The 26,905-nt window shown below is 43.0% G+C and overlaps 2 protein-coding genes across 2 annotated transcripts in view; one reads left to right on the top strand and one right to left on the bottom strand.

Annotated features, from left to right (window-relative positions):
* The first annotated feature begins 1,153 nt into the window (after positions 1-1,153).
* Positions 1,154-26,905, top strand: mRRF2 (mitochondrial ribosome recycling factor 2). The gene is made up of 10 exons (XM_050192911.3): positions 1,154-1,658; positions 3,306-3,676; positions 6,975-7,248; positions 9,166-9,409; positions 10,231-10,397; positions 13,276-13,368; positions 16,691-16,831; positions 18,154-18,411; positions 24,419-24,529; positions 26,650-26,905. Exons 1-10 carry the CDS (start codon positions 1,287-1,289, stop codon positions 26,806-26,808), a joined length of 2,190 nt encoding a protein of 729 aa, XP_050048868.1. The 5' UTR covers positions 1,154-1,286; the 3' UTR covers positions 26,809-26,905.
* The window catches only part of LOC126545153 (transmembrane protein 62-like), a 97,555-nt gene continuing 74,222 nt past the window's right edge, over positions 3,573-26,905 (bottom strand). The window contains exon 14 of the mRNA XM_055078278.1: positions 3,573-3,663. Within this exon, the coding sequence (XP_054934253.1) occupies positions 3,646-3,663 (18 nt within the window). The 3' untranslated portion in view covers positions 3,573-3,645. The remainder of the gene's footprint in view (positions 3,664-26,905) is intronic.

The raw sequence follows: 26,905 nt of genomic DNA, 5'->3' as shown, positions 1-26,905 counted from the left end.
ATGTGGACGGATGAGATTAAGAAGTTTGCAGGGACACCATGGCCACAATTAGCATGACCGGGGTAGTTGGAGAAGTATGGGAGTGGCCTTTGCTCTGCAGTGGGCGTAGCCATGATGATGATGATGTATCCTACAGTGGCGCAATCTACCAGGAGTGCACATCTGACGTGTTGCGAGGGACAACTACGAGGATAACGCATAGTTTGGTTGCCGGCGCTCGCCCTGCTCAAATTTTCTCAAAGTGCCTACAAAACAAGTTGGTGACTGCCAAATTACAGGTCCTGGGCAAACTGCAAACACAGAGCACTTTACACATCCCATGATTTCACTGTGGTCGTAGCAAAGAAGCTCGACGTTTTTTTTTTTACTTTTTTTAGTGAAATAAACATTCAAACATATTTGTAGTGTGTACGCTGTCTGTAAAACACCCATTGTCGTTTCAATGCACCCATAGCGCGGATTCTCAACGAGCGATTGTATACGTTTGCATGTATGTTAATTAGCGGCTGCCCCGGAAAGGCGGTGGCCGCGGGTTCGAGTCCCGGACCAGGACGAATTTTTCTTCAACTCTGAGGCTTTGATTTCGAGGAACCCGTATGGGTTCCCTTTGTAGCAATTGCTACGAACGGGTGGATGTCCGATTTTCCCTTTATTCATTACTTCTCTCCACCTTGCGGGTTTCCGCAGAACTACTACGTCAAATTCTTTCAATGTTCTTCCTTAGTTCCACCCAATTAGTAGCATAAGGACGCACGCAGTGATTGTGCAATGATTTACAAACCACTATAACGAGGCAAACACAGGGACCATCTCAGAATGGGCAGGCTATCCGCCGTGGTTGCTCAGTGGCTATGGTGTTAGGCTGCTGAGCACGAGGTCGCGGGATTGAATCCCGGCCACGGCGGCCGCATTTCGATGGGGGCGAAATGCGAAAACACCTGTGTACTTAGATTTAGGTACACGTTAAAGAACCCCAGGTGGTCGCAATTTCCGGAGTCCCCCACTACGGCGTGCCTCATAATCAGAAAGTTGTTTTGGCACGTAAAACCCCATAATTTAAAAAGAATGGGCGGGCTGGTGCTTTTGAGGGTGATAGCAGACGACGCCCACGTGAGCCATTGAAAAGACGTATCTGCAGTCGTTTAAAGCTAAGCCAAGACAAGTTAACCAACATGGCTGCGCCCAGTGATAGCCAAACAAGCCGTCTGCTCAGGACTGTCGAATGAACCTTGAGCAAATTTAACGCATATTTATTGGCGTAAATAATACGCAGCAGTGAACTAAACATGTTGTTAGTACGCGGTAAACCAAGCTCACTTCTTAGGTCGGCCACACCGCTTTGCCGTTGCCTGTGCACCGCCGGTCCCTCGCACAGCGAGCGGTCGGAGCTGCCAAAACACAAGCAACGCAAAGTGCGCAACATCGGCATCGTAGCCCACGTCGACGCCGGCAAGACGACCATCACGGAGAGAATACTGTTCTACAGTGGCCTGACACGAGCTATGGGCGAAGTTCACGATGGCGACACAGTGACCGATTGCCTGCCCCAGGAACGCGAGAGGGGCATTAGCATCACCGCTGCCACGGTGACCTTTCCTTGGCGAGACCACCGCGTCAACCTCATCGACACGCCGGGTCACGTGGACTTCAGCATGGAAGTATGTGGTTCGCGAAACCAGAAAGATAACGTAACACTTGGTGCGACGTGTTGGAAACCAGGCACGCAAGCGCATGCTCATCAAGTCGGTCGTATTTCGAGGGAAGTCGACGCATGCCACTTCCACACGACCTATTATGCGTCATTCTGTGCGCGCGAAACATGCGCAGCTGGCAAATGCGTCTTTGGTACGATACATTCAGCACAGGAAAGAAGTGTAGCCAAAAAAAATTTTTCCATTTGATGGAAATCAACGCTGCACTTCTTTAACTCTTTATTCTACCTGTCATATTTATTGTAAACAATATGAAAAAAGCACTTTATTTTATTTATTGTGACATTTACGTTAGGAAAACGAAATAAGCCGCTAATATCAAACATCGCACTGAAAAAAATTAATAAACGTAAGCATAACGTGCGGTATTTAACATTGCAAAGCGCAACTTAAGATGAAGCCGAGACGCACACAGGGTTGTGCAATACTAAACATACTGTACTAATAGGTCCACACCTTTACAATAACGTGGCTTCCCTGTAATGTTTTCCGAGACACCCGTGAGTCCTTTAAAGTTTACAGAAGCAACAGTTGCTGTCTGTACTAGCACATATCTGTCACATATGTGAGCCAAGGCCAAGAAGTGCGCATTAAATTTTTCATATCGACCGCCAGCAAGCCAAGGCTCTCTAATTGCCAGAATCCGAAGGTCTGGAAAAAAAATATATGGATTTACTGCTTCATGGTAATTTTTGAGGCTAGGCTCACACGATTGGTACTCTGTTGAATGATCTGTACATCTGTGTTTACATCCAACTTTCACACTGCTATATCTAGCACAAAGCTCTGCCTGATGACATAAACATTTTGAACTTGTAATTTACTGTTTCCGAGCTACCTTGCACATTTTTAACATATTTACAGACACGCAAACCTCAGAATATGGGGAATACTAGAGTTGAAGCTGGAGCAAATACTAAAATTTGGTAAAATATACTAAAAGTTGCTTCATTACTCAACATGTTGATTGTTTTTAAAGGGACACTGAAGAGGAACGCAATATGGCCTGTATTAGTAAATTGACCTTCTACAATACCAAAAAAGCTGCTCTCTTGGTGAGAAAAGCCTTAGTAAACCAGAATAAATGCACAAATGAAAGACAAGTGGCAACGCTGCTTTGAAGTTCCTACAGCAGCAAATTGTAACATGAACTTTTGACGGCGTCATCTCGGGGCTAGTTAATTTTTAATCAATAAATATGAACTAGTACCATTGTATTCTAACAAAAACTAAACTTAGCAAGTTTCAATTTACTGAGCCCCCACAATGGCCTGACAAAAAATTCATTAAAGATCCATGATGTCACATTGATGTACCAACATTGGTTCTCTTGTGTGAAACCATTTTTGTGTGAAATTGCCGAAATTGATCTTTTGCCTTGTCTTCATCCTCTAATAATGAACATATTATCGTGAAATAAGCAAATATAGAATTTTGAAAGAATCCTATATCAGTTACTGTCTCTCTTTAGTGTCCCTTTAAAAAAAAAGACACTGGGTGGTGGAAATGATTTGGGAGTCGGAAATAAGTCCTGCGGTGGCTCAGCATGTGCTGCTGTATTAGGCAGTGCTCCCGCTTGCTTGCTTGCCACAGGTGGAGCGTTCCCTGCGAGTAATGGATGGAGCCGTCACGCTTCTCGATGGATCCGAGGGTGTCCAGGCACAGACCATTACAGTGTGGGAACAGGCCTGCCGCCACAACCTGCCTCGCCTCATCTTTGTGAACAAGATGGACAAGGCTGCTGCCAGCTTCGATGCTTGCATATCTGATGTGCGCTCAAAGCTGGGAGCCGCTCCTCTGGTGGTGCAACTCCCACTAAAAACCGCAGACAGAATGGTTGGCATTGTTGACTTGGTGTCCATGGAAACTCATATGTGGCCTGCAGACTCCCACCAAGGCCGTGTCTTCACTCGTGCACCTCTTGGACCCGGGACTAGCCAATACGAAAAAGCTGCAAAGAAGAGGTGATGAGCACACGCCTCCCTTGCCACACTGCTGGTGCGATGCAGATGCACTTGCCGCCCATACAGTCGAGCTTAGTTATAATGACTGCATATCCAACCTTAAGATACTTTTGTATACAATATTCATTATAAGCATGTATTTGTTGCAGAATGATATGAGTGGGGAAAACTCTATATTCACTTTGTTATCTTTAATAATTTGCCATATATCGATGTTTGGTTATTTCGAGGTTCGACTGTATTATGATTACAGTGAAATAACTGATAGTTGTCTATTCATTGCATGCTCATATTGCTGAGAAAAATTTTATATTTATTGACTATATTCAATCGTTCATTATATTTGTGATCATTATGTCCAGGTTCAAATGTATTATGGTTACAGTGAGGTAAATGATAGTTAAGGGGCAACTGTCGGCAAGGGCCCAAATCTGATTTCTTTGTTCAGATTTATGTGAAATGCAGAAACCCTCTGATTAGACAACTGTTTAACAAAGTAGAATGCACTTTGTTTAATTTAATGGAGAGGCCAAATTCTACCAGCTGTTGGAAGCAGTATGCTTGTTTAGGGCCTCAAATACTCTTTCAGCAAAAAAAATGTTCAAACTAAAATTTTTGGACATTTGACAATTTCTGCAAACATTGATGTCTAAATAAAAGATCTGCTGCCAGCAGTCAAAATATTCTCTTTTTTAAATGCAGCAACACTCCAGGATTGGTTCAGCAAATATTGCGCAATGTGATATCTCTGTTTCTGCATATTTATATAGGAGCACACATGGCAAAGCTTCTTAAGAGATGAGCTGTTAAGACAAGGAAAGATGGGCCACATGAACAGAACTAAATGGACGAGACAAAGTGCCCTATTTGCACAATTCTACCGTGCCCTCAATTGTAACGCACAGTTATTTTACCGCCTAAATATTAAAAAAAAAACAACTTTGTGCCGATTCTACCGTGCACATCAAGTAATGAAACCTCCATTTTGCTGTCTGCCAACCACAGAAAGTCATCTTTAGTTCGATATAATGCATTACAAATTCCTTTGTCGCTGCCAACTACCGACGCATGTCTCGGGAACGCCTAACACATGCGATCCTGCCCAGTTACCCTGTTCTTCTGCCTCAAGGATCACCTTATGCTCGAAGGATGCCTCATAATGAAAACATCTTTTTTTTTATGCTGCCACTGGACTACCTCTACAAAAGGTGATTGAGCAGAAGTACTATGACAGGCGTACAGCAAACTGGAAAATAGCGACCAGAAACCAAGGAGTAAAACAAGAACGTCTGTTTGATGGCAGTGTGGCTAGCTACTTTGCAATGAGCTTTTTTTCTTTTGTTGTTTTATTGAGTATCGGTACTGTTTTTGATTCTGACTAGAAATAGTTATGATTGCAATGCACACGTGAATTTGCATGCACTTTTTATTCAAGAAACATGCACGTTAGAATCGTGTGAATACAGTAACACGAATGGGTAGGACAGGCCTTGTGTGTCTGATTGTGTTTTCAGCCCATCCAGTCTTTCCTTAATCAACTCTTTCAACTTTCCACAATAGCAATGACAGGGCTTTCACACTCATATTCTACTTACATAATACTCGCAGTGACTCAGTTACACATCTCTAGGTGATCGAGAGGTTGTAGTTTGTCGTCTTCTTATATGACACATATTGAAATGTATGTCAAGAAATAACTGCGATACATACGAATTTGTGAGGGCTGTTGAATAAAATTGCAGTTGCCTTTGTCACCTATAAGAGTAATTAGATGTTGAAAAGCCTTTATCATTAGTCCTCAGTAAGAGCAAAACAACGGTTTCCGCTGTAAAGGCAGAAAGGCAGGCTAGTAGCAGGTTGCTATAGCTGGCACTGGCACCCCACAATTCAGGAAGCCACACACACAAAGAAAGGCACAAGATAAATGGGATCTGATGAAAAGAAAGACACAAAATAGTTGTTCTGCAAATTTCATGCCTCTTTATGTGTGTTTTGCTAAATAAAAAAAAAGTTATAGAATTTAATGTATTGAAACTGCACAGCAGGTTATGAGGGACCCCACAGTGGAAGGCTTTGGGTTACGTTTGACCCCCTAGGGATGTGTACCTAATGCACGGTGCACACCCAAGTGTTTTTTGCATTTTTCTCCCACCCGAACGCAGCTGCCGAGGCTGGGATTGCACCCGTGACCTTGTGCTCAGCAATGCACACACTGTAACGGACTGTTCTTAAATTGTGTGCCACCAGTATGAATGCAAGCTGTTTATGTTGTGGACAATTGAAACATCAGAAAATTGAGGTTAACTAAGATGGATTCTTTCATTGTAGTTCTTGTCATTTCATGTCGTATGTCGTCATGATTTTGGCTTGTATGGTTAGTTTGGGCCAAACACCACCTTTGGCAACCAGATACGCTGCAGTGCACAGTCGCACTCTCAGAGTATTGCTCACAAGATGTCTTCCATTTACTATCTTCCTGCTTATGTTGCATTTAGTCACCTTAGTACATTTTTTATGCTGTGAAGATGTATGCAAGAAGCACACTTGGAACAGCTCGGTATTGAGCAGTGATATCTTTTAGGGTGCAGTTTGATAAAAGCAATATGTTAAAACAGGTGCATGATACATTTACACTTAAAAGCGAACTACAATGAAATTTCACTTTGACTAAATTGGTTATAAGTGTGTAGTACATGCTATTTAATCAGTGTTGGCAGAACTGCAGGCCTGGTAATTGTATAATTTTCTTATTAACTGCCTTTAAATAGCACTTAAGCAGACAACGCGTGCGCCTGGTGGTTAGCAAGTATGATGCAAATCCCAGCACATTGCCGCGAAGATTTTCAGCATGCCACCCAATCTCGGAGGTCATGTCGAGGAACCACACTGGTTCTCAGTGTTGTGGGTTCTACATCATTTCTAGTGAGCACTAATGGCAGCTCTTTCTCTGTTTTTTTTTTTTTTTAGTTTCTGTATCCGGAACATTTGTTTTTGAATTAAAAATGTCTGTTCTTGTGAGATTTTTGCAACAAATACACTCGCATTTCTGGCCATAGAGAGTACACTTGCACAAAAAAAAATGTTAGTTAATACTTAATTAGTATTGTAATCAATTAATGACTAACTGGATTACTGCAGCATCCACAACTGAAAACTTGCTCCAGTATATCAAAAATGCAAATTGGACTATGTGTTAACTTTCCCATGCTTAAAACAGAATCTTGAGGTTTGAAACACAGCACAGCATACATTCAGTGCCCCACAAATTGCCTAACAGTGTAAAACTTCTTCATTGCAGGCAGGAGCTCATTGAAGCAGCAGCAGAACTTGATGACCAGTTTGCAGACGAGTTTCTGCTACAAGATCGGCAGGTCCCGCCAGATGATCTCATGGCAGCACTGCGAAGAATAACTGTTGCGGGGAAGGGCGCACCAATGCTGTGTGGCAGCGCCTACCGCAATTTGGCGGTGCAGCCCCTGTTGGATGCCGTCATCGACTTTCTGCCCGAACCTGTTGTCTCTGATGGTAGCGGGCAGCTAGCTGCACTGGCCTTCAAAGTGGTGCACACGAAGGTATTGCAAACTTCAAGATGTCTCTAGAACCCAAGCCACCTTCTTTCCCAATGGAGCACACATTCGCATGTTCTCGCTCTCGACCGCAAGCACTCTCAAGTCAGAAAAGCGCATCTGTGAGGCTATTACTAATCAGTACATCTACTCAGTACGAATATCTATGGGGCTGAGCTTGGAGGATAACAAAAGAGCTTGAGAAGGAGGTAAGGGCTCTGCAATGAACGATGAAATGGAAAATGATATGTGTCATGTTAGGAAACAAGAAAACGGCAATATGAAGGCAGGTAGCTTTCATTCTAGATGAGACCAAGACAAAGAAGTAGAGTTGGGCAGGTTATATAATGCATAGAATTGGTGATTCATTGGAATAATAACACATGTGCCAGTAAAAGGAAAACAGAATAAAGAGTGTCAGAGTGTCAGGTGGTATGATGAGATTTGCAGGATGAAGTCAGGTGGCACAAGCACTACAAGGTGCTAAATTTCATCTCGTGTTTTGTTTTCTCTGCCAGCATGCTTGAAATATTGAACATTAAAAATAAGCAGACTTGTTGCACTTTCATGAATGGCCGCACAATCTTGCACCGCCTCAGCCACGCTTATGCCAATAAGGCTGCTCGGTCACAACCCGCTGGATCGCTGCACACTGTGGTGCTTTTTTCACCTTGCTTTCACTTCACTGCAGAAGGAGAATGAGTCTCTGTATCCTCCATGGAACATAGTTGCATTCGCTTTCCCACAAAGCTCAGTCACCTGGTTGCTGAGCTGCCTGCATATTGCAATGCGAAATTGGGAAGTGAAAGGGCATAGCATGAGCAAGGTGTTTTATCAAGGCGATTTGAAGGTGATCACGTTATGGTAGTCAGAATGGCGTAACAATGTTTCTGCTCAGCTCATTTTTTGAGGAATGACCGAAAGTGTACGTCGGAATAATGGAAACCTGCTGGGTGATTTGGGAACCGTTTGTACTGAAACAGCACAGACAAAATGTGAACTATGAGACAGAATGAGGGCACAAGCACTGACTCACATTTATTTCTTCCATTCCGTAGTGTGACTCTTAAGAAAGAAAAATGGTTCAGAAACCGTCTAACATTATTGTCAAAGTAAACGAAGCCTTTCGTTTCTTGACTGTGTTGGCCACTTTACACCACCATCAAGCATCTTTTCTTTTGGCTAAAGCAGCCTGACATCCTGCATCACTAATCTCTGATTGACGGGCCGCTTCACCTGGAGTCACCTCTGTGATGTTACACAACGTGCCAACAGAAAATGCTGGTGTAACACATGCTAGTGATGCACCTTTGTTCTGCCACAACCAAGCACAGGTGTGGATCTGCCATAACAGGCATGATATCGTCACTGATCCAACCAAAAAATCGGCACCATGCCTTACACATACTCTCATCTCCACCACAACCCCTCTTCACATTCCCTTCCTTTTGCAGCTCGATAATAGCATCATCAAAATCTGTCCAACTTAGTAGAGAATCTTTACCAATTTTAACTGCTAGAAGAGACCTCTGGTTCAACCGATGTGAAGGCAATCACCTTCGTTAAATCACACTGGCATCAGATTACACCGGTGACTTACGAAATTGCCCCAGAAGTACCCAAAGCCTACCCTGCCACAAAACATTTTCAAGTCGTGCAACTTAAGCTGTAGGTTCTGGCCCACAATGTCGCATCCTAATGAGTATCGGGTCAGTGAACCTGCCCCTGGAGAGCATTGTCATGGAGATGAAAACAAAAACGTTTTGGTATCTTCCTCAGATGAGGCAGCAGTGGAGAGAGATCACATGGGCTACAACTTTATCTTTTCTGACATTTGACTACCTATCAGCCTGTAGCTTGTAAATAGTTGTAAATGGATATTTTCTTGTAACGACAGTGTTACAAACATTCGTCTCTGTGCAGTTCAAGGGCCCACTAACTTTTGTGAGGCTGTATGGCGGCCGCATCACAATGGGCCAGCGACTGTACAATGCCACGCGGGATGTGTCTGAGAAAGCGGTCGAACTGGTTGAAGTAACGGCTGACGAGTATCGCACCGTGCGTGAGGCCCTGGCCGGTGACGTGCTGGCCATTGCTGGACTCCAGCACAGCGTCACTGGAGACCTGCTGGTTGCCAACGCAGCTACAGCTCGCTCAGCCCTCGAAGGTACTACACTGCACCACATTTGGTGAAGATGTAGCAGAACTGCGAATATTAAAGCATATTGATTGATGCCAGTTGAAGTGCACCACTATGACAAGTGGATGTCATAACCAAGGGATTAGAAAGGCAAAGATAACAAGCATGTGGAGTTGTTATAAAACAAACGCTCATAATTTATTCCTTCTATCCTGAGCTCCTAGTTGCATAACCAGAAAAAAGGTTGGGTTTGCACAGTGTTACACCACTTGGCATCCTAGGCTTACAGAGCACTGCACAAGGCTTAAATTTTTTTCAAGTCTCGTATGCGTGGTTGGGAAGCCGGTGCCTCGGTATCAAAAAAGAAGAAAAGAAAAATCTTGCATAGTTCTTGTACTATGGCTTTAAGTATAGTGCTTGGTGCGGTCACTCTGTGGCCATTGCATTCAGCTGCTGAATACAAGATTGCTGGTTTGAATACTAGCTGTAGCACCCACATTCTGATGAGCATGGTACGCACAAACGCTCATGCACTGATATTTACGTATGCTTCAATTAACCTTACGTAGTCATGGGCACGGCATCCCTCGTAGCCCAGCCACTACATACCGTCGAAACATCAAATCCCAATTTGTACAGCTTAAAGTATAGTGAGAGGCATACTTTCTGATTGAAAATTACATGAATGAAAATTGGTTTACATTTCTATAGATAGAGTGCTTGTAGTAAGCAACCAGGAAAAGGTGCTCAAGGTCATTGTATGCTTGAATATGCTTTGATACAGTAAGCAATCCTAAAGACAAAGGTTATAAGTGATTGAATGACCCTTGGTTGTTTGTTGTGTGCAGGGCCTGCTGGTCAACGGGCGGCAATGCAGATTCCGGAGCCCGTACTACTGTGCAGTATTGAGGCACCATCAATGCGTCATCAGAATGCACTGGATGCTGCCCTAGCCTGCATGTTACGTGAAGACCCAGCCCTGCGGCTCAGCCACTGTCCGGACACTGGGCAAATGGTCAGTGTGCGGGTGTTGATGTCAAGTAGTCAGAGCGACGAGCACAACCCAGCAGCATCCCATTTGGTTAAAAACTTGTTGATACACCATGAACGCATCAGTGCACTGCACATAGTTGAGAGGTTGTACCTCTCAAGCACATTGAAAGATTGAAATGGTTTCTCTCCTCGTATTATTGTGATAGCAACTATATGAACACTGCAGGTGCATCTTGCCATTGGCATTGCCGTCGCTGTGATGGTCCGTATGAAGTCCAAGGGCGATAACACCTTCCCTGCGCGCCGCATGCTGTATGTGCGAGTGAAAACGCGTGAGGGAAGCCGACGATCGCGGATCAATTTGGTGTGTGCAAGGAATGAAAGCGAAGAGGAAATGCGTTGTCTTCTGTCACGCGAAAGGCCCTAGAGTGAGGGATAAGGTGGGGGGCAATGTTCTACGCCGGCAGCAACTGTGTATTTCGTGACCATGCGCAAGGGGAACTGACGATTGCATCTCAGTCTCGCATGCGCAAGGGAGGAAAGCAGGGAGGCAGCATGGAAAAGAGGGTGGGAGCGTCCTACTTCGGCAGCAACTGTGTGCTTTGCACGGTCACGCACACCCTATCTTGAAAGCCATCTGCAAGTGGCTCATACCTTTGTGCTTGCTGTGTTCTCGCCGCTTAGTTTGTGTTGAAGCAATATATAGCACGAAGATCACTTCGCCTGCTGCTGCTGCTGCCGCGATTCTTGCGAAAGGATGGATAGGCAGGCTAGTTGGTAATGCATAATAATAAAAACTTAAGAGTGCTAAAAACACAAAGGACATGGAAAAGAAACACACATAACAAACCCCTTGAGCATGTGTGGTGTGTGTTTCTTTTCCACGTCCTTCGTGGCTTTAGCGCTCTAAGTTTTTATTAATACGTGATTCTTCATGACAGCATTTTGACAGCGAGTGTCCGTGGTCATCGAGTATCATGTGTTCATGTTTGCGTGTGCGCGATGACACCATGCCTGTTAATTGAGTTAGTCAGCGAATGTTTACAAGTTTAAACAGCTGATAAAACTACTATCCTTACTTCATAGAGCTGTCTAGTGATTTGCTATCACAATTGATGCTTCACCTTTCAGGCGAAACTGAGGCTTTTCTTATTTCATTCTTGAAGTGCATATGTTTGAATGTCGCATTTGTGTGTAAGCGCATTTCTTGTGGCTACTACTGGTCTCCTCATCAGTTGCACATTTGTTTTCTTTTGTTGTTGCATCAGATGCACATTTACCATTTCACTGTTGCATTTTATGTTTCATTGCATTTTGTACCCATTTTTCAGCAGCTGTCTGTTAATACAGTCGACTTTCGGTGATTCAACCCCCACGGAACCGACGAAACTGATCTAATTATTTGGCGGGTTGAATTAAACAAGTTGCGGAAAAAATACTCGAGTATTGCTCGAGTTTACCACGCCTCCGAATGAAACGCGCGCTGGCTTTCTACGTGTTCGAACTAGAAAACTAATGTAGAAATGATTTAAAGCTTCTAACCAAAGTAAAAATCTAACGTGCACCCAATTATTTAGAATAGCGGTAGGTTTCCTAAAGTCAGCTTCGCCGCTTTACGGCCATGTTATGCGGTAAAGCGCACGAACGCGGCGAAGGCGGTTTTGGTTTCGTAGCCGATTGCACCACGCAGGCAATTTTAGGCCCAATTTCACTGGAAAACAAAAGGCGCCCGTTAGAATCGGGTAAATACCGCAATCAGACATTGTGAGCTACCGTTATTGCTTGAAAATTATCCTAGGGCGGGCTGAAAATAGGCTTTTTTGACAGGAGATGTCATGTGTTCAACACATTCGCTGTACCCTAAGCTCCGCCGAGACAGACACTGCCACTAAATGGGTCGTTATTGGGGTCACCATATGGCTCAGGCGCGTTCATGCGGACTGTTCAAGGTTTAATTGTCCCGCAAATGCCCACTTCAGGATCGAAATAACGAACGTTTGGCCCCGTAAAAATGCATGGGTGCCGCCCGGGACTTTCGGTCGGGATCGAATTAACCGAAAAATTGAACTAACAGGAGTCGACTGCAAATGCTAGCATTATCCGCTTGCGACATCAGCTAAAATGCTATACTGGACTGCAGCACACATTAAACACACAAATATCATGTAGTCCAGAATGCCCATGAAGCCAGTACACTTTGTAATGCATGCCGTATCGACTCGTGTAAGGGTGGCACTTTTTTTCACGATTTTGACGAGGTGCGGCCCTTACGCGGGACCGAATCTATTGGTCAAAATGGTGCCGGCGACTACTGCACACCCCGGATCCCCGAGTGTGCCATTGCATCAGAGGTCAACGCACAGCTCTCGCCATCTAGTAGGAGCGCGCGCAAGTGCGGAGCACGCGGAAATTCGCCGATGCACGCGTGCGGCGCCGGGGCATCGAACGCGATGCATCTCCGGTGGAAATCTCTTTTTACAAATTTTGGGCTGCCAAGTTGGGGGTGCAGCCATTACAGGGGTGCAGCCCTTAAACAGGTCTATATTATTGCCTTTACAAGACAATGTTGCGTTGTTGTCTTTAACCTCGGTAATTAGAGATCCTTGCACTTTACATGAAACTTATAGGCCTTTGCTTTTAATTAAATATACTTGAAACATCTCAAAGAAACTGAGACATTAAAACAAAATTCTTTGCTGCAAATAATTTGTTGCGGTAGTTATACATTACTTTATAGCATCTAAGCTTGGCGAAATATCAGAATTCTGCATAATTAACTGACATTGAACAGACCTCTTGGTAGCTGTCATTCACGCATGTATGCTGTTTTTCAGGACTAACCGCTTTCTTTTTGTAGACTCATTCTGACTGTCTTTGTTTCATGCTTGGCTCCGCTGCAGGTGCTCGGTGGCCTGGGACAGCTTCACCTGGAAGTGACACGGGACCGCATTCTGCTCGAGCACAACGTGGATGCCAGCCTGGGCCCTCTGCAGGTGGGCTTTTCAAGCTGTCAGTGACATCTTTCATGCCATAAACTGGCCTGGTAAGACTCCTCGAGAGACGTTGGCCGAGTTCAGTGCCTTGGCCCCACTTTATCCAAAGGGGTACAACAGTACATGCGATTGCGTGTGTTGCGATTTCTTAAGACATACTGAAGAACTTATTAGTCGGACATCTGGGTACATCGAAGCTGCTTTTCTAGGCAAAGTACAATCGTGATATTCAGTATAGTTTCAGAAAATTGTAGGTTGTTTTCTGTTTTTACATTTCAGGCTTTGACTGGGTACCTCGGAAAATAATTCAAAGATATTGTTAAAAAAATAATAAGGAAGACGTCCGAACATTTAAAACATAAACAGAGTTCGGAGCAGGTCATCATTATCATCATCACTTTGCGGCTCTCCATTAAAAAGGGAGTGTTTTAGGCCGCAGCCTGGTGGCATCGTTAAAAAGAAAGTTCACGAAGTTAGATGCAAGTTACACTGCAAACTTGAGTTTGAAGATTCACCTATTGTGCAGTGATTAGGCATGCTTGCCTAAAAAATCAGCTATATTTTTATCACCTTTATCATCACGAGAGGTACCTGTTGTATTGTACTATCTTAGGTAGAGTTCCTTACACATTCCTTTAAATTCCTAAGTTGATGAAATTGGTCTTGCATAACTGTTGCGCAGGTTGCATGTGTTGTGGATTGAAAACATAGCAATGAACATCAGCATCACATCACTGATAACTAACTTACTAATCGCTGTGCATAGCTATAGTAAAGGAATTTACAAACTGCAGGAAAAACAAAGAATTGAATATAAAAAGTGTTTCTACTATTTTGCTGCAGCACTGCGATAATTTTCCCAACTTATGGAGCTGAAATTTTTTTAATGTGCTGCTTTCCTGGCAAACCTCAGGTGTGTAACTATATTAAAGTTGTACATACTTAAAATGCAAGGACTTCTTTTTAACTGCAATGTTCAGCTAAAATAATTGCATGCAAATTTTTATATTTGTATCATTTCTGTGTAGTGCAGAGGATACTATTTCTTAATATGGTTTCTTCTAACCGTTTTTTTTTTCTTTTGTTACTGACTGCCTGATGCTATTTTAAGTGCTTAATGACACCCATAGCTATACATACTTAAGCAGCTTGAGACCTGAACTGTGTGTGTTTTTTTACTACTGCTGCCATTATGGATTCTTTCAGCTGCTGGTGTGCCCACCCATACAGCGTGCAAAAAAACCCCATCCCTGTCATGTTGCCGCAGTAACAGTTTCATAACAGCAATAAGATAACTGAACCAAAGAGGGCATTGTGCAGATATGGCAGAGTCCCTCACTGATGTTGTCATTATGGAGTGAGCCAACACTTTTTTGGCAGGGCTTAAGGTTTTCCTTGAATGGCCGTCTGTAGCGTTGTCTTATCTATACGACAATGATTGGATGACTGTTTGGTGAAACTAGATGTTATCACTGTCAGAGATGCTCAGGCATAACATTTGCTGGCTGAGCACACCAGCCTAATACCCCTGACACACGGGCACTCTAAAGTCCTTTAAGTAAGGGGACATCTACCGGAAAGGCGTTCAAGCGCAGTGACACACGATAAAGAAGTATCTCCTTTAAGGTAAATATCCTTTGCGGGAAAGGAGATCGCGCATGCACTTTTCAAGCGAAAAAGGAGTTACTCTCACACACAGCGTGCACAACTCGTCAATAGAGGGAAACTTGCCACACAACTATGGTGCTCCATAAGTATTTTTTACCTTGCGAAAATGTTTTAATTTTTAGCGGTAATGCGATTTGTCGAACAGCGAAGATTTACTCTAGCTATACTCTTAAACGCTCGCATCACGTCGCTAGTGCCGTCATGTTGAATTCCGGCAGTGTCATTTCCTGTGTCGTCTTTGGTGTGTTGGCATCGTGAAGCCATTGTTTGTTGCACACGTAGGCCCGCCTTCGGCAGTTGGCGGCTTGAGGGGATACAGCCGAAGTAGTCAACATAAAGCATTGTCATGATGAGTCGACGTTTGATGTTTTCCACTTTCACCTTGGCTGCGTTTATCTCATCTTCATGAGATTCAAGAGTGACAAGCGTCAGAGCGACCTCAACTTTTGCTTCATTGCTAGCGTTTCGCTGAGCCATGATGCATATGCGCATTTCTGTTACGCGATCACAACTGTGCGAATAATACATTGAATAAAACACGTTATGCCTGCACGCACGAAGGAAGGGACAACAAAGACGTGAAAAAGGATGACAGAAACATGGCCTGCACCAGAATAAACCGCATGCACAGCTATTCTAGTACACTGTAGCATAGCAAAACACCGACTGTACATAGTTGCTGGACCAATTTAAATTGCTGCTAAGAGCGCAAAAATGCGAATGAGATAAATATGCGCATTATAAGCCATCGACAACAAAAAAAAAAAGACTTTTTTGTGGTTCTACAGTAGCTAAATGCAATCTAAATGCACAGCTTTTTAAAAATGTTTTCTCTCTTGCTGCTTTAACAAGCAGCACTATTTTTCTTGCGGCGTTCATCTGAGGAACCACCTAAGGAAGTTAGTGCGGTGCTGTGTGTCATCGGTGCAACTCCTTTCTGCAAAGGGTCCTTTAGAGTAACAAAAGGGGTTTACTGCAAAGGACTTTAGTTTTACCCGTGTGTCAGGGGTATAACCCTACCTGTTGCAATACCAGCACCACCATCAGGTGCGTGTTATAAAGGGACTCTGAAGAAAAATACTAAATTACGCTGTACTTACTCGTTGTGCTTCTACAATAGAAAAAAGACTGTTTTATTGTTAGCACAGACTTGGTGAGCCAGGAAATGACATAAATGCAAAACACCAGTGGTGTTTGAATTTCTCGTATCAACTTGCTATGACATCATCCATTTGGCAGTGTCTACTTCAGTCTAGATAGGTATTTTTCGATACAGAAGGACCACGTTGTATTCTAAAAAAAGTCAGAGACTTCACATAGCAAATTTTAGAAATTTTACAGCCCAAAACAGTATAAATATAAGAAAATAACTGCAGATTTGCGACATCCCACTGACGTACCGGAACTCAGGTAGTATTGGCTCAAAATTTCAAAAAAGAAAGCTTGATCTTCAATTTGTTCTCAATCATTTTTTGGTCAAATTAATCACAATCAGGTTTTAAAACAATAGTATACCAGCGTAACCTGATTTAGCTTTGCTATTTTGTGTTGCTATGTAGTGTCCCTTTATATAGCTATGACTTGCTCTGTGTTTGTAAATGAAATCTAATTGCATGAAGCCATAGCTTGTCGTGTTGTCTTGTGTGCTTTGCAGGTAGCTTACCGGGAGGCACCGACAGATCATGCTGCCAAGTCAGTGCGGCACCTGCTGGACCGCGCTGCGGGCGGCACGAATCACAGGGTCGAAGTGGAGATGCGCGTGTTACCATCCGACGCACCATTTAGAGGATTGAAGGTTAGCATTTTGTTAACACAGTTCCCTGTACTGTATAAAACCTTTGCATGGTGTTTTTCTACCAGATGTGTATGCATTTTCTAATCAGATTCTGATATTACATTCATGTCATTATTGTGCCATCAGTGCAACAGCACTGCAGTGTTATTCTGTGTAAAGCAGTGACAGTGCCCCCAAAGGAGCCCTGACACGTATGTTTGAGATTGTAGAAACACTCACTACCACATTTTCATAAGGGGACAACACTTCGCTGATATGAAGGTTGGGTAACACTTATAATATACCTTACATTGACACAAAAGTTCGTGAAGGAATGCCACCCTGGTGTCATCAATATTGACATGCACACATTGTTCATATTTTTCCACTGACAATTTTTCACTGGCTAATCACTGTAACAAAGTTGTCACTCGGTGCAAGATGTGCCTTCATGTATCAAAACTCTCTAGAATGTTGTCGCTGATTCTATAGCACGAGAACCTTGTCTAATCAGATGGCATACGCAAAGCAAATAGTGATGCACATTCTGGAATGTACATGAGTGCTAGCGATTATGGTGGAATGTAGGATGAGTCATGTATAATAATAGCTGGCTCACTCCACCCGTAGATCAGATTTCAATGATCGACAAGTGTGCTCGCTGCTATCATTATGCTTCGAATGTTACTTGTTTTTCTGAGCACAAGTTCGCCCAATGAGGAGTTAGATTCATGACCCACAATTTTGGTACTGTATGGTTCTTCATCATCACTACAACATGACGATAGTATCATGACATCATGACACAGAGCAAGAGTGAGATGCTTGCCACTGCTTTTTCTATGGTATAGAGGGTCTGTAACTGCATTTAACATCAGAAAACCACAAATTGAAACTGTCATGTCAGTACTCCTTTCAAGGGGAAGAAAAAAGAACTGTTGTCTGAAAGGATAATTGGCAGATAGCGTGGCAAACATAGAGTGCATTTGAAATACATTTGTTAACACATTTGTTAGGGACATCTTGTTGGGCTAGTTGGTACGTGTTTCATTAAAAAAGAGCCACTGCACAAATAAATACAGTAATTACAGTAAATACCTATCTTCATTGTATCGCGGTTCGAAGATCCCATTTGGATTGTACAATTCAGATCGTATATTCTTTCAGATAATACATTTTTCTCACTTATTCTTTTCAGGAATGTATCAAGATCCAATTTCATTAATGAACCTGTGGTGCAACAAGAGTAATAATGACGACTCTCGATATTGTAGCACCCTGGGCAACTTTCTGTAAATTAAGTGCAGCAACCATGACGTGAACATGCATGCCTTTCTGTGCAGGTGGTAGTGACCGACGACAACAACTTGGGGCGGCTTTGGCCGCAGCACAGACGGGCTCTCGATGCTGGAGTGTCGCTGGCACTATCACACGGACCCTTGCGAAGCTTCCCAGTGATCAATGCCAGCATTGAGCTGCTCTGGTGTGAAGTGGGCCGCGGCACCTCTCTGGCCATGGTCACTGCAGCCGCATCCCAATGCACCGCTCAGTGTCTGGCTAACGCTGCTGTCGTGCTCATGGAGCCTATCATGAAGGTCCAGGTGGGCCATATCTTCATGTTCCAAGGGTGCTGGCATTCCTGCACTCTATTTCACAAGTAGCTTGCAGCACTGCTGAAGGTAGGAGGCGTACACAGGCAATATCCTTGCGCAGCGGAGTATAGTTCCAGGTGTAACTTTCTGATTATTGGTGGGATAGAGAGTTTTTTACGCACGAAATGCTTTTAGCTTCCGTTTTCAGCGACCTGCAAATGACCTTGATCCTAAAGTCGGAGTTATCCAGGCACTCAAGCGAGAACGTCCGGGCAAGTTGCGAGAACAAAACGCGATCATCTGGGCAACCAGTCAAAACTTAAATGGTCTCTGGCCCCCAACCCTTGGTGCAGGACCACATTACATATGCTAGTTGCCGCCCAAACAAGTTACAAAATATGTTGCTTCAGAGTTCTTCCTGATGTTTGTTCCCAATATCACTCAGGCTATTCTAGTACGCTGAAGTCTTATTTGTAATTTTCTATAGTGACGTTCAAAGGCAGATACAGGGCATCATATACTTCATTGTCATCTTTTGGTGCTGAGACAGGGTTGCTGGTGCTCTTTTGAATGCCAACAGTCTGGGTTTTGTGTCGCCTAGTGAGATGGCGCCACGCTGTGAGGTGCCTCCTTCAGGTGCTTTTCTTCTCCTAGCTGGGCAGCGCACTCTGTGTACACGGCGTTTTTCCCCTGCCTGTCGTGCCGCCTTCAGCTGGTTCTCTTCTAGCTGGGCAGTGTCCATATGGACCAGTGCACAGTATGGTGTAGTGCGGTGTGGTGTGGTGGGGTGTGCCATTGTGAACATGCACTACACCCATTTCAAGATAGTGGCTAGTATCATCTCCAACCAATCTGCTTTGCCAGTTGCCATTTCATGCTTACACTACTCTCGATTATGGGAGAGCCAGCAATGATCTTTTTGCTTGGTACCGAATACGTTACAGTGATGCACATCATATACCTTGAATTACTGTGGCAGTTACCGCAATAGCCACCCTAACTGTGTTTATATGGCAACATGGCAGTGGCTATATAACCCAGATTGCCTGCTTCAATCCAAATTCATGCTTGTTGCTTACTCTTCACCCTGACAGCAAGAAATAAATGGCAATAGTTGTCATCTTTAAGTCTCATCTTACACTGAGGGCAGGGCATTAATTATGTTTTGTTGTTATTATTCAGATCACCTGCTTGGTTTGATGCTGCTAGGACTATGGAAGCAGTGCCAAGCTGTAAAAGTTGTTTAGTTTCCAAGCAGATGGCACCACAGCATTTATTGGTGATGCATTGACTGTGCAGAATGCTATAAAGGCATAATTGTTCACTGCATAATTAATTTACTACTTCACTATAGTATGGTATGCGATGATGGTGGCGAGCAAACACCAAGTTCACATCGAGCATATGATGTGGGGCATTCAGCCTTACTACTGGCTCAGGAGGCAGCAAGGAACTGCAGAGAAAATGTATACTAGGTGAAGGGAAAACCCACTGTCGCACTCATGCAGCTTATAGTTATAATGCCAGAACATTTGTTGCATTAAGCCACCAACCATGGAGCATGTATCGACAGGATGACAAGCAGACACTAAGCAGACGACATGGCATGGATGAACACATCTTGAAGGGCATTCGGCCTTCCTATTTGCTAAGGAATCCTGCAGCTTCCGTAGTGCTTTAAAGAACTACAGTCAAACCCGGCTATATCGAACTCGTAAAAAAACGCCTATCAGTTCGATAAAGAGCATAATTCGATATAAGCCTGCTAAATAATTGGATGTCATAAAAGCACATACCATTTATAAAATCACTTTATTAACGAAACTAGCTTAGTTTGGCATAAATTAGTCCTGCATTTTCTTCTGCTTGGACAATTTCGCTGCCTGCGACGCACGCACTTCCCCACGTTGTCTAAGGAGTCGGAGCAGCTGAGGCCGCAACCTTCCGCATTCGCGCAGAAGCGCCGGACTAATGCGAGTGCACCAATCACTTCGGAGGATGTGGGCAAAGGACCGTAGTTGCTTTCCTCAATGTGCCTACTTTCATTTCTGCTCGGTACGATGTCGGCGATGTAGTCTTCGTTTCCGGGCTCTACCGTGGTCGCGACACCATCATCTGCACTCACAAACTCGTCCACCGTTGATTCGAATGTCCCGAAAATTTTGACAGCTCGCTCCAAACTTCGGCAACACCGGCAACGGCTTCGTCGCATTCATCAGAATTTACAGTCCTCACCGAACACACGGAAACCGGCACGTATGAAGAACCCCTCGTACACGGCAGTGCGTACGCGTCGGGCGCCATGGGCACCGGGTTGAGAGTCTGGCCACTTTAGCCCTAATCGTGCCGAGAGTGCTCCTCGGAATCTTGCACGCTGCGGGGACATCCAACTTCTCATCGCGTTCGACGAGATTTATGATTTCGAGCTTCACGACGAAAGGCGAATTCTGCCGCTTCATCACGGCAACACTGCGGGAGAAGGCCCACAAGGCGCAAACACGATAAACCAGAGAAGCAGCCAGAGAACTCGCACTTTCGCCATCTTACACAAGAGAGCACAAGAGCCTCTGATTGGCTGTCTGAGCAAGCGCTGTAGGCGGGTCAGGATCATTTTTTGCTGGGGAGTGTCGCTAGATAGTGATCTAAAGAAAGGAAGGACGCTCGATTCTGCAACCCGTGAGGGAGCACGGCGAAGCCTCGTCAGGGGAGAGGGGGTGGCAGGTGAAAGATGATAGAGAAAGAGGGAGGATGTGGCCTAATAGACTCCACTATGCGCGACAGGGGGAGTGTCGACGGCTCGCCCGAACAACCCGAGGCAGCGCGGTCACAGTAGGGAGAGCGGTTGGATGGAGCCGCGCCGCCGGGTTACCCCGCTACCGCGAGGGAAAGCCAACTTCTGGGTGCACTTTTCCGCCGCTTGACGTTCGATATATCGGGAGTCACTGCAATATTTGTTCGATGTAAGCGTAATTTTTGCTATATATACTCATTGTAACTATACCGTGACCAGAAATTGTTCGATATGTAGAATAATTCGATGTAAACGGGTTCGATATAGTCGGGTTCGACTGTACTGAGATAATAGAGTGTAGAAGGGACCAAACTCATTACTATATGCTGAACCTCTCTTTAACGAAGTTGCTACTGACAATAAAAATTATTTGTTATATCCAGTATTTGTTATACGCATATATTTAATACTTGCTTATAGAGTCTACTTCCGTTAATTCGATCTTTATAAAACCAACAAAATAGATTCATTTATCTGTTGTTCCAAATTAAAAGAAGAGGCGTAATATATGTACTAACACCCCACTGCTTCAATGTGCAGTATTTCTTTATTCTAACACTCTTCCGAATCGAATGCACACCCAGTTTTTATGGGTTCATAGTACAAAACAATGTGCACCCAAATCTAATTCATGTCACATCTTATATTTAAAAAGTTGGCATGTCTTCGAATGTGTCAATCACAAATCAGATGAAATCTGTAGAGTTTACTTTCAGAGCAGGTAAACTCTCAAACAGCCTTCTAGCACTGTACATTGATATTCCACATTTTTTGAATGGCTCTGCAACCATTGCAAACAGGATGGGAACTGTATGAAGTGAATTTTTGATTTAGACTCTTAATATTTTGATAAAAAATCCTTGAATATTATATAACTTAAAAACACTGATGTATCAAGTTTCCAGCTCTGTAACTCAGCAGTAAAATACAATATCGCAGTTCTGTAAACTGCACACAATAAGACATTTAAAGCAGACAAAATTGATGTATTATACACTGCTTTAGAATATACCACTAATTTGTGAGTAGGACTTCTGCAAAGCACTCGTAAAAATTGCAACGATCTTACATATGCTGTAAAAACTTTTCTGATTGAGATGCTCTGACAGTTTACAGAACTACAATATTTTCTTTTGTAAAAGAATTACGGATTTCCAAGTTTTATGGTTCTATTTTTTCATAAACTTACCATTCAGACAACTTTTGTGAAAAGCTTGAGGTCCTGCGTTAAAATTCTACTTCTAGAGTTGTGAGAACTTACCTTCTCTCTCAAACACAATGAATTTCATTAAAATTGGTCCAACAGTTGTTTCACAGAGGCACTACTGTGTTTTATATGTATTTAAATACAAAAATCGGAGTTGGCCCTGAGCTAATCCTTCCTTTTAAGCAATTTTTTTTCTTCTCCTGCACAAGGTTGCTGGGACAGTGTGCTAGCTTAATGTGTCTTCTTTCCAAAACGTTCTCTGCTTGCTCCTTACAACCCGTGTTTGTTAAACTGCTGTAGATATTTCTTCATTGTTCAGGTAATATCTGATGGTGGCTGTATATGGATTTGTCTCAGCTTTATACTTCTATCTTCAAATGACTTTGTGACTGCAAATTGATATTGAAAGAAAAAAGTGCAACAATTGGCGATAAGCATGCATGTCTGCAGAGTCTTCTTGCTTTCGTGTGTTCGGAAATTTAAGCCAATAGAGGCAAATAAAGCATAATAATTAACTAATAAATAAATGCATCAGAACTTCTAAAGCCACAAGCACGAAAATGAGAAAAATCTATGTGTACTACCCATCATTTCTATGGTAGCTGAACAATCACAGCGCCAGAGCTCCCTGTAATAATTTGAGTGACACTGCATGTGTTGCACTTGTGATTGCCAATCTGTGGATGCTACTTTACAGCTTTAACACCACAAAGAAAATTAAATTATGGGGTTGTACGTGCGAAAAAACCACTATCTGATTATGAGGCACGTCGTAGTGGGAGACTCCAGAAATCTGTACCACCTCGGGTTCTTTAATGTGCACCCAGATATATTTACGTGAGTGTTTTCGAATTTTACTGCCATCAAAATGCAGCTGCTGTGGCCAGGATTTGATCCCGCGACCTCATGCTTAGCAGCCGAACACCATAGCCACGAAGCAACCACGGCGGGTTAACACCACAAAGAACCATTCGTTTTAGCAGGGTTGCAAATATAATGTTGCCCTTCTCTTGAAGTGCTGGATGCCTGCAAAGCATTGTCAGGTTCCTTCACAACCTTGGTGAATAATGTGTTTCAGGAAATATAGCTAAGTGACCTTGATGGGACACTAAGGAGAAAAAGAAGTTCATCTTTATTGGTAAATTAAACTCAAACAAAATGGAAAAAAGCTAGTGGTCTAAGCCAATTTACTTTTTTTTATTACTATGCCTAAAGAAACTCACCTAGAATATAAAAAAAAAAAAAGCCAGTCTTATCATGAGAGGAAACCTATTAAGCCAGAAAAGATGCTAGAATGAAAGATGGTTGGTGATGCCACCTTGAATGTTACGCACCATCTCACTGCAAGATCATGAACTTTGACTCTGTCTGTTGGACCTAATTAATTTTTTATTAGTAAAATTAGACTACCATACATTCAAACAAGACAGGAGTTCAGAGGAAGATGGAAACTTAAATGATGAGGAGTACTTGAACAAGAAATGTCGCTTTACTAAGCCAATGTTTTGACAAGGGGACTTGTCTTGTTGCTGTCCTGACGAAGACAAGTCCTCTTGTCAAGATATTGGCTTAATAAAATGACATTCCTTGTTTGCCTAGGCCATACATTGTATTCACTACCGTACATTGTATTCTGAGGGAGCCTAACACCGAACATAGCAAGCTTTGAGAGCTTTTGCCTTGCCACAGTGGCCTAAATATGAGAATTTGCTTTGAAATCTGTGACGTTGCAATGATGTACTGATGCTGGGGCTGCACCATAGAATTAAACAAAAAGAATAGAAAGCTTGACCTTTATTTTCTCCTTTATAGAAACCAACACTTTTCTGTAAAATTAACGAAAATAGAGTTTTGAAAGAACGCTTTAATCAGTCTAACCTGATTTAGTTTTTGTCTTTAGTGTACCCGATGGGTTCAGATTTTATTTGCAGCAAAGTTGAGAAATGTATTAAACAGATGATGTGCACGAGCAAATCTAACTGCCTTGTCCCAACGCGCCATCATATCTTGCAACGCAGGTGTCCATTCCCGAGATGTATCTTGGCCGTATGCTGAGTGACCTCTCCCAGAGGAGGGCAACGATTCGAGAGATATTGCAACGACAAGACATGCGTGTCGTGAATGCCGAGGTAGGCCACATTCTTTTTCTATTATTCCTTGCATCTCAAGAATACCGTGCGAATGCACACCGATGATAAAGCTTTCCTGGAGAGTAAACATTTCTTTTAGTGCATTTACTCAAAGGATCACTGTACGAATATGTAAAAAAGGTTCTGTGTGTGTAGTCAAGCGTTCATACGTTGAACAGAAATATAACGAATTATTGAATATAACAAAGCAAACCTAAACTGTTTATCACTGTGTCACCATGTATATACGACTGTAATGAATGTTCTCTTCTCTTAATCTTTCCCTCGCCTTTTCCCTTCCCCTGTACAGGGTAGCCAACTGGGCTCAGTCTTGGTTAACTTCCCTGCCTTTGATTTATCATTATCTCTCCCTCTTTTGGATAAAAGGATGGTATTTTTTTGTGTAGCATGCAACTTTTTATATTGAGGATCAACTACATGTAGTTTGCACGTTCTATTTAGGGTTGGTTAAATACAGAGGGTTAAATAGTGTTGAGAGACCACAACTCACAAAATGCAAATGGGCGCCACAGTTTTTCCATCCATGGTATAGGGCGCTCTGGGTATGTTCTGTTGGCGTGATAACCATGGAAGCCTTGCAATTACAAGGACAGATCTTAAAGAGACCCGCACAAGGCCCCATTGCAAATTTCAGCTATGTGCTGGAACTCATAAAGTGCCATACCAAGAATTTTAATAGGATGATTATCAGACGAGATAGGAGGAACCTAAATGCCGCACCGCTATGCTGCAAAGTGAGCTCCACTGCCAACAGAGACACCCTTTCTCTATACCTTGACTAACGTCCCCAGGGAACATTACTTTCCTGTCTTTTTTTATAGCGAAGCATAGGCTTTCATATGAAATTTTGTTTTCGCATTATGGAACGATTTGATACTTTACAGACACGATCATCACCTTGTGGTCTACACACTGCACTTTTCTGTTTGCGATATCAAAACCTAGTTGGGGCCTTTTAAGAAGCAGCAGCTTGGGGCCAAAATTCATACTTTTGTTCACGTATGAAACGCTGAAGTGGTCTGCAAATTTGTTGCATTAAAAGAGAAAAGTTACACTTCTAGCAACTTTTGGGAGCACATGTTTGGTTTAGGTGTCAATTTATATTACAGAAATGTATAAAAATTGGTAAATTTAGAAGAAATTTGAGCATAGGGTTTGCAACACTAACTCTGCATGAAATGACAGCTATCACACTTTTGTGTACTGCATCTAATAAAGTGTTCACAGTGAACAAATGTTCATGGTTTATGCAAGTTTCACAAAAGTTCAGCTCTTAAGTTATCAGTACTAGTCAGAGCAATGTATAATAAATTTTTTTCTGCTTTGGGTGCTCTTAATTATATATGCCGTTTATAAGATGCTGATGTGCACTTTTATTGCACACACATTCATTCCCTGTTTCCCGTTTATTGCCAATGTTTATTGCCAATTATATTGCAGGAACAGTGAAGGCATAAACTAAAATCAGTTCTTGGCAGTTTCCAGAATAACAATATTTTCTTTTTCAGGAACAACTGACATGACTTTTTCGTTTGTGTTAAATGAATGTCCACACCCTCTAAACCTTATAAAACAATACTTGCATGCATCAAAGCTCCCGAAGTACTTTGTGATAACCATTCTTTCTATAAACCAGTTATTTTCAGTATGCACAAGGTGTATGCATCCTGTCACAATATATTGGCTGGCTCTGTTCCTGCGATTGATGTAGCTGCCGCACGCCAAGCACAGCCAAAAAGAAATGTGTTACAAGTCTTTTTTTTTATGAGCAACACCATCAAACCTGGCCTTTCTGCTACATGATGTCAGCAAATATTGCTCTATCATGATGTCACATAGTGTCGATAATGCCAGGTTTGGCTTCTCAAGACGAACTTCAATATCAAAAATATGTATACCTTACAAGTGTTCTGCAACCTTCATACTTGCCAAGTGCTATACATTTAGGTGCAAGAAGCATGTGGGATAATTTTTGTGTCAGTAGTATGATGCAGCTGTGTTCATTAAAATCTATTGAGCAGTGGCGAAGTGAGAACATTTGTGTCTTTCAAATGGAGCGACCTGCGGCATCACGTTTGCAATGCTCTCCACCCCTGCAGGTTCCACTTGCTGAAATGAACGATTATGCAGATGTTGTGCGAACACTGTCTTCTGGCCGTGCCAGCTTCAGCATGTCACTAGCTGCCTACCATCCCATGGGAGCACAAGAAACTGCAGTGGCATTGAGGCGGCTCTCTGGATTCACAGACAATGCCTGAGACACTGCGATGTGGCAGTCTTGTTTTCTGTCTGTTTCTGCACATAATACAAGCCAGACACTGTTAATAAATAAGAAAACTAATTTGTTTTGTTGGA

The sequence above is a fragment of the Dermacentor andersoni genome, chromosome 10, assembly GCF_023375885.2.
Source record: "Dermacentor andersoni chromosome 10, qqDerAnde1_hic_scaffold, whole genome shotgun sequence".
Lineage (NCBI taxonomy): Eukaryota > Metazoa > Arthropoda > Arachnida > Ixodida > Ixodidae > Dermacentor > Dermacentor andersoni.
This window is presented reverse-complemented; position numbering and strand designations above follow the sequence as displayed.

Bases quoted from the DNA above. Each gene is read 5' to 3' on its own strand.
- mRRF2 (XM_050192911.3), top strand. From the start codon at position 1,287: ATGTTGTTAGTACGCGGTAAACCAAGCTCACTTCTTAGGTCGGCCACA. The intron at 7,249-9,165 runs GTATTGCAAACT...GTCTCTGTGCAG, and splicing joins TCAAAGTGGTGCACACGAAG to TTCAAGGGCCCACTAACTTT. The intron at 13,369-16,690 runs GTGGGCTTTTCA...TGTGCTTTGCAG, and splicing joins CCAGCCTGGGCCCTCTGCAG to GTAGCTTACCGGGAGGCACC.